The 8,232-nt window shown below is 39.6% G+C and overlaps 1 protein-coding gene across 3 annotated transcripts; it reads left to right on the forward strand.

The window, feature by feature from the left end:
* The first annotated feature begins 434 nt into the window (after positions 1-434).
* lyplal1 (lysophospholipase like 1) lies at positions 435-7,928 on the forward strand. 3 transcript variants are annotated; one of them, XM_026913375.3, is made up of 6 exons: positions 435-548; positions 1,295-1,442; positions 4,819-4,918; positions 5,212-5,381; positions 6,940-7,055; positions 7,609-7,928. In XM_026913375.3, the coding sequence occupies exons 3-6, from the start codon at positions 4,872-4,874 to the stop codon at positions 7,852-7,854; spliced, it is 579 nt and encodes a 192-aa protein (XP_026769176.1). In that variant the 5' UTR covers positions 435-548; positions 1,295-1,442; positions 4,819-4,871; the 3' UTR covers positions 7,855-7,928. The 3 variants fall into 3 exon arrangements, with proteins under 3 accessions (XP_026769176.1, XP_026769175.1, XP_053093628.1); XM_053237653.1 differs by lacking the exon at positions 435-548 and adding an exon at positions 564-690; XM_026913374.3 differs by lacking the exon at positions 1,295-1,442 and having other exon boundaries at positions 439-548.
* The last annotated feature ends 304 nt before the right edge of the window (positions 7,929-8,232 follow it).

Genomic DNA, 8,232 nt, shown 5'->3' on the forward strand with positions numbered 1-8,232 from the left:
GGGGACACCCTGGACGGGGTGCCAACCCATCGCAGGGAACAATCGCACACACATTCACACACTACAGACAATTTGGAAATGCCAATCAGCCTACAGAGCATGTCTTTGGACTGGGGAGGAAACAGGAGTACCTGGAGGAAACCCCTGAGGCATGGGGAGAACATGCAAACCCTGGAGTCATCACTGCTAACCTCTAAGCCACTGTGCCCTTCATTATTATTATTATTATTATTATTATTATTATTATTATTATCATCATCATCATCTTCTGATACATCATTCAGATGTATAAATGTATAAAATACTTAACATATAAAGTAAGACTACGCATACATATTCCGGCAAACATATTCCAGGAAAAATGATTTCTGCATCAGCCAATCAGCGTAGCGTGGCCTTAACTCCCTCCCTCCCTCCCTCCCTCCTCCCGCCCCCAAGTATCGCGAGATCACGCGTCGTCGCTATGGCTGCTGTACAGAAACTGAAAAAGTGTGCAGTGTCTCAGGCTGGAAAACACACCGCGTCTGTCATTTTTCTTCATGGCTCAGGTGCCTTTGCTTTATGAATTCTCGGTATTTAAGAGTCTTTCTGAAGGAGTTTCTCTTTAGTCTCCTTCACAACAGCGCGGACATTACAGCGTCGCTAGCAAGCTATTACTGCTACTGACAATGACATGACATTAATAAGCTCGTGAGTGTTGTTTACCCGCCTGAAACAACAACAACAACAACAACAGCAGCAGCAGCAGCAGCAGTAGTTAAGGACAGACTCGGGAGAGGCTTCCAGAGAAAAGCAGGGTTGATGATGTGGCACTAAGAGCTAGCTTTCCATTGCTTTTCCATATTACTTTTTGATTAGATTAGATTCAACTTCACTGTCATTGTGCAGAGTATGAGTACAGAGCCAATGAAATGCAGTTTAACATCTAACCAGAAGTGCAAATAGCAATGTGTGTGTGTGTGTGTGTGTGTGTGTGTGTGTGTGTATGTGTGTGTACATGTGCAAGGTATAAGGTAGAGAAAGTAAAGACCAGCTCAGTGCAAATGACAAGGTGCCCAGATATATAAGGTGCATTGTACAGAGATATGAGGTTTATATACCTGGTAGAGAAAGTAGAGACCAGCTCAGTGCAAACACAGAAGGTGCATGCAGTAATTAGTCAGTAATGTGCAAGAACGCAAGTCCTGAATGAGGTGTAAGGGCAGTTACCATGGTAGTGCAAATGACAAGGTACAGGTGGTATGTAAGAGTGCACACAGCATTAATATATATATTTTTTTATAACATGGGTCAGAATGGTCGTGTACACTTCAGCGCCTGAGCTCAGAGTTCAGAAGGCTGACAGCTGATGGGAAGAAACTGTTCCTGAGTCTGCTAGTGCGACAGCGAAGACTCCTGTAGCGTTTCCCGGATGGTAGAAGAGTAACCAGACCATGGTTGGGGTGAGAGGTGTCTTTGATTATACTTCTCACCTCTCACTTCTCATATGCTTATATATCTGTTTAGCTTTATTTCACTTATAAAAGATTTAATGTCAGAACAGTTTTAAACTGGATAAAAGGTGAAATTCTTAAGTTCAAATCAGTCACTTAACTGAGAATGTAGAGTTAAGGGGAATATAAAATACAAAATAAAATATGAGAGGTATATTGTGTGCATAATAAACAGTAGAAGTATATGGTATAAGAGTTCTGGTGAAAGCAGTGAGAAGTGTCAGGGAAGATGAAAGTAATGTAAATAAGTGTGTAATAGCATGTGTAAACAGATAGGTGGGTAAATAGTGTTGAGTACTTTAACAGAGAGCGTTGCTTCCGGGTTTCTCATGCAGAGCATTTTTTTCTCTGTTGGGATTCAGCTTCTGTGAGGGAATCCTCATCTCACAGCCAGGCTTTGTAATTAAATACAGCTGCTGAACATGATGATTTACTGCCATCACAAGGCAACAGGCATGAGTTCTAACACTTTGTTTACACTCGGCCTCACTGGTGCCTGTACTTAGTCATGAGCAAAACTCAGTCACAGTCTGCACAAAAGTGCACAGATCAATTGCTCTTTAATAGATTACCTGTTGGAAACGCCTCGTGTAGAATGGATGAGGCGTAAATGAGCCTGGACAAAGGTTAGCTACATCCAAAACTGCGCTCTGCTATATTAAATGGTATGTCACAATATTTAGACTCTGTCCAGAATAAAACTCTGCTCTCTGCCATTAACTTTGGTCGGCTGTAGAGGATTACATGTTGTTTTTGTTTGCCATAAAGGCTGACATTCCTGTTCACATAGACTACTGTCTGATTAAAAAAAAAAAAAAGCCTACTCGAGACTGTAACTTTTTTTTTTTTTTAATTAATGCACGCAGGGTTTTTTGTGTGTCATTGATGAACACTGAATCTACATTACTAACTCTGAGTTCTCTTCACATCTTACTGGCATAAGTGATTTTTGCTTTGTGTCTGTTCATGCAAATTCAACTTGCCACTTGGACAGCACTTTCAATTTGTAGAATAATACAAAGGTACATTTACATTAAATTAGACTTATAGTTATAGTCAAATGTTTACCCATGTTAACTTTAGAATCAAACCTTTCCTTGGAAAAATATTATTCTAATAGAATGTCCTTTTATTGATACTCTAAAGAATATTTTTAAATTCATTGCTTTTTGTCTCCAGAAATTGCATTTAGAGGTTGCACATATGTAAAATTCATCATTTTGCATGTGACAAAGAGCTTTCAACACAAAAACTAAAAGACAAAATTTGACCCGCACAAGTGAGGTAATGCATATAAAGCAACACAAACAGTTAAAAGTAGCATTAAACACAATCTGTGCCATCAGCAAAGATTTTCAAGTCTGGAACAGTTGTAAATTTGTCAGGAAGAGGACACGTGCATGCTTTGCCAGAGACCTGATTTTTTATCGCAATAACAGCCTCAAACGTACACTGAAATCAATACAGGAATTGTTCCAGGAACACAAAAATCAGTGTTTTACAATAGCCGTGTAAGTCTATGGATTTGAACCCTATAAAAATAACCTGCTGTCTGAATTGAAGTAGGCAGTCTAATTACACAGACCTAGCAATATATACACTATATGACCAAAGTATGTAGACATCTGACCATCACACCTATACAGAGTTCTTCCCCAAACTGCTGCCGCAAAGCTGGAAGCTGGAGTTGTATAGGATGTCTGTATGCTGTAGATTTACAGTTTCCCTTCAGTGGAATTAAGGAGCACATCACTGTTCCAGCATGACAATGCCTCTGTGCACAAAGCGAGCTCCATGAAGACATGGTTTGCAAGGTTGGAGTGGAAGAACTCGAGTGTCCTGCACAGAGCTCTGACCTCAGCTCCACACCTTTGGGATGAACTGAAAAGCACTAGGCACAAATCCTCACAACCACATTTCAAACTCTAGTGGAAAGACTTCCCAGAAGAGTAGAGGCTGTTATAGCAGAAAAATGAGGGGACCAGCTCCATAATAATTCCTACGATTTTGGGAAGGGATGTTTAGTCAAAGAACTTCAACCTCGTTTGACAGTACAGCAGGAGGCACTGTGCTGTTGTTCTCTCCACAGGAGGGTTCACCAAACATTGTCTTGTAGTAGAGTGCTGATCATTTTGCAACCAGTATTTAAAAAAATATTCAGCATCTCCATATGTTTAAAGTCTAAATGTCACTAGTGTTATTTTTATATAAGATTAAACATTTATGATAATCATGGCAATCAAACCAATGCCACACTCAAAATTCCACAGTTAATTGTGTAAATAACAATAAACCAATGAAAACAATAACAGGAAGACAGCATCGACTGTGAACATTATCAGTAGTTAACCTGCAGTCCTTCAGTTTCTGAATAGACCTCGGAAAAATCAGGTTGTTGAACACTTTGCTTACAAGCCTGGTGAAGTTGTTAGCAAAAAGAGGGCCACAGTGATCCTGATGGTGTGACCAATGGCATTCCACAAGTGCTTTATAGGGTTAAAGCTAAGAAGAGATATGACCCTATCTCAAGTGGTCATTTGTCATAGTTTGCTGAATCTTTATCTGCAGTCACACAGTGGAGCAGAATTATTCCTGGCATATAATATGCAGAATGTTAGTGCTTCTCTCCCTTGCTAATTGTGAAATTCAGGGCATTATGGACGTTATCTTGCAGCTTTGAATGAAAGGCTTTTAAAGGTAACCTGATTAGGTAAAATCGTACCCAGCGACCTTTTGTGTGATTGGAACATTGCAAAGCCTGACTGAACAAGTGGTATTGCTGGTCACAGACACAAGAACAACTTGATCACTTTTTTGGAAAAGGGCACAGCTGAAGATAAGGAATAAAACATGAAACAGAGCAAAGAAGAAAATGCACAATGGGTGGACTGACACCTTCCATAAATGATCAATAAACATCTCCTTACTGACAGCTTCACCATAAGAGTGATATATGTTCTTATGTGTTAAATGACCACATTTATTATTAGCCTTAGATTATGTAGAGCATCTGCCATACACGTCCCTGTGAATGAGCCGTTACTATAGAAATGAGCACATTAATATAAACCTGTCATCTGAATTACAGCAGGCATCATTGACAGAGCCGTGCTGTTTTGAAAAAATTAATCAATACCTTCTGACCAATCAGACTAGAGAATTCAACAGAGCTGTGGTATAATGGCTTTTAATAGAACCAAAAATTCATCTCCTACTGTATTGATTTGCTCCTGTTATATTGAACTGATATTTCAGTGAACTGTACTATACTGAAATATAGTTGTATGATATATTGAAATGCCATTTTGTTTCTTTGATATGTTAGGAGACACAGGGCAGGGATTACGAGCATGGGTTCGTGATGTTCTGGCACAAGATATGGCTTTTGAGCATATCAGAGTGATCTACCCCACAGCTCCAGCAAGGTAATTCATAATATTTCAGCTAATTTCTGATATGATTTATTGATATTTTTCTTTGAGGTTTGCATGGCCACATGCTAGAGGCCACAGCTATCAGTTCAATATATGACAGAAATACATTTATTATTATTATTATTATTATTATTATTATTATTATTATTAAAGTTAGTATTAATCCTTGCATAGTTTCATGATGAAATTTCTAATACCACTGAGAAATTTCAGTTACTGCTGATTGGATTAAAGGAGTACCCTGGCTTTCTGGCTGTTTATTTGCCAAACTTATGTCTTCTCAGGCCTTACACACCTATGCATGGGGCGCTGTCTCACGTATGGTTTGACCGCTACAAAATCTCTCGTGACTGCCCAGAGCATTTGGAGTCTATTGAAGAAATGTGCAGTACTTTAGGAGCTGTAGTCCAAGATGAGATCCAAGCTGGTGTACCTAAGCACAGGATGATTATCGGTATGGCTCTGATGTTCTACTCTGCCCTTGCATCTCCCTTTCTTTCTCTTCCATTGCTTTGCTCAATCTTACATACTCTCGCACATCACTTGGTCAAAATTAAGTCAAGTTTCAGGCCAGCGCTGTTATATCTCTCCTTCACTGTATGAAGTGAAGAATGAAACTTATCAAATTTCTCATTCCTTTCATGCGTTGCCAGTAGAAGGCTTGAAAGGAATTTTTTGGAAGAGTCTCAGGTTTCCGCACGGCTTAATCTCAAAATATTTGAGTTATCAGGTTCACACATAAATCATTATGAAATAAAAATGGCAGGAAGTAGTACTCTATGAGAGATTCATATACTGGTCCAGGTAAAGTTCCCTCAGGAAATGTACAGGGGGTTGTATGGAGGAGAAGTCACACAGAGGTTATTTATGTAAGGACTACCAGAAAGGTAAAAACCAACCCCAACAGTTGGGGAATGGTTACCTGTCAAAGAAAGTAACATATAAATACCTATAAATAGGGAGAAAAACAAGACCTTGTGTGAAAGGATCTGTGTGGAAGGACAGAAAAGCCCCTGAACTCTGTTCCAGAGAAAGTGATTCAAAAAACACATGTTCCTGTGAGACTGCTGAAATATTATCTTCCTAAATCATAACATTTTGTCATTAACTATAAATACTCATTGGAGTCACTCTGCACGCTGGAGAAACAAAGTGGTCTGTTCCCTGAGTCCACTCCTAAAGCTGATGGACTGACAAGCGCCAGAACTTTCCATGGAAAACATTTTCAGGAAGATGAGAAATCATAGGCTATTGTATATGTTTTTCAATCTCTTAGGTGTATTGATCCGTGGGAAAAGCCCTGGAGAAATAAGGTTTCAAACACACATGCAAAACCTCTAGCCAAACAACTAAGGACTCAAGAGAGCTTTGGAGATGGAGGTGGTAGTTTGAACGCTGGGAAATATGCTTCCACTGGAAAAGAAATAGATCTGTCTTTACTTGAGCTGTAGCTAATTAAGACACAGTTTCTTAGACACCGATAATCACAATGCTCATGTCATCACTGTCTGATGCTTAAAATACATATGAACTCAATCTTCTCTCATGTACCACTTCGCTCCATCCACAGAGTGATGGGTACTTGTGCATATTCCAAGATGTGGCCAGATTTGCCCAACGTGTGAAATTAAAGACAGGCTTATGGAAGGGTTTCAGAAAAATGGAAGTTTGATGATGTGGAACTCAGGACTAGCTTTCATTTTCTTTGGGTTTTTTTTTTTCTGCTTCAGCCCACTTTGGCTTTCAACTTGAACTACTGTAGTTCACGTGGACGTTCACATGCACGATGTCTGTCTGTGTTTGTAGGGCACAAATCTGTAACTTTAGCTGTGAGCGCATCACATCATATCACAGCCACAGAGCAAAATTAACTATGGCTGCTTAACAAAATTTGCTGCCTAAGCTTGAAAACCATTCAAAAGGCAAAGAGGAAAAAATTACAAGTGAGTAGGACTGGTGTCATAATGTGAATCATTAGCTTCTAATCACTGGCGCTGTTTTGACCTGTCGAGGCGGCTTCTCTATGGGCGGAGCCATGGCATTACACCTGGCCTGCAGGTACCACCAGGATGTGGCTGGAGTCTTTGCACTGTCCAGCTTTCTTAATAAGGACTCAGTTGTATATCAGGTAAGTATACCTTTTGGTCACTTTTATCAATCTTTTAGTAAAGCTGTGTGTAAAGGTTTTCGTATGCCAAAGCAAACTAAAAATTTCCTGCCAGATTTACAAATGTTTTGGCAAAGCTGATTTTCCACAAAACTCTAAAAGGAAAAGTCAGCTGCCATAGGCACAGACTAACTCTAACTAAAGACTAACACAGACTAACTCTAACTAAACGGCAACATTTCTTTTGTCCTAATTGAATTACTACATCATATTTGTCGTAATATTTTGATTTGCTTTGGTTTGCTTTCTTTCATGAATCTGAGTTTCATAAAATTCACTAAATTTATGTGTGCAATCAAAATAAATGAGTTAAATTTGATAGCATAGTTCATATAAAAATTTGCAGCAACTCAGTCCAGTTATATGATTTGGAGACTATCCATCAAGGTTTGCATTAGTGTTTCTCCTTATACAAGAATTTATACAAACTTATACCCCACAACTAACTCTATGCATCCAAGCATTAAAGGCAAAATCCCAGCCCTTCGCTTCTTGCCTCTCCCTCCATGTGCAGGCTGTTGAAGATGCAGTAGGAGGTCACCTACCAGAGCTTCTCCAGTGTCATGGCACAGCTGATGAGCTGGTGTCCCACGGTTGGGGCGAAGAGACCAGCAGGTTGCTGAAGAAAGCTGGCATGGCTACGTCCTTCCACTCATTCTCAGGGCTTAACCACCAGCTCTTCCGACCTGAGTTGGAGCTCCTACGTTCCTGGATCCTGAAGAAGCTTCCATCTGAAAGCTCTTCCACTGTCAAATCCTGAGCTGTAAAGACCTCACTGTTTTCCTCTGCATAACCTGATTTTTAATAAATTGTTCTATTTGTTGTGTATGTTGACCTGCAGTGGTTTTATTTTCTGTGAAATAAAAAATATTTTTAGTGTGTTCTGTTTTATAAACTGCTGAATACATTGCAACTGCTGTCGATAATTTGTTTACTATGCAACATATTCAGCTTGTGAGAACATCCATGTGTATAAGCGTGGGTTAATACAGCTATAAAAGCTTTCTCTGGTGATTGTGCTCTATGTACATGTGTTGCTGTTGAAAAAACTGCAGTTATTGTGCACATTTCCCAGCTGGCAGTAGGAACCACATTAAAGTGTTGGCTGAAGACAGTGCCACGGTGCTGGGATGGCTGT

Source organism: Pangasianodon hypophthalmus, chromosome 1 (genome assembly GCF_027358585.1).
Source record: "Pangasianodon hypophthalmus isolate fPanHyp1 chromosome 1, fPanHyp1.pri, whole genome shotgun sequence".
NCBI classification, from domain to species: Eukaryota; Metazoa; Chordata; class Actinopteri; order Siluriformes; family Pangasiidae; genus Pangasianodon; species Pangasianodon hypophthalmus.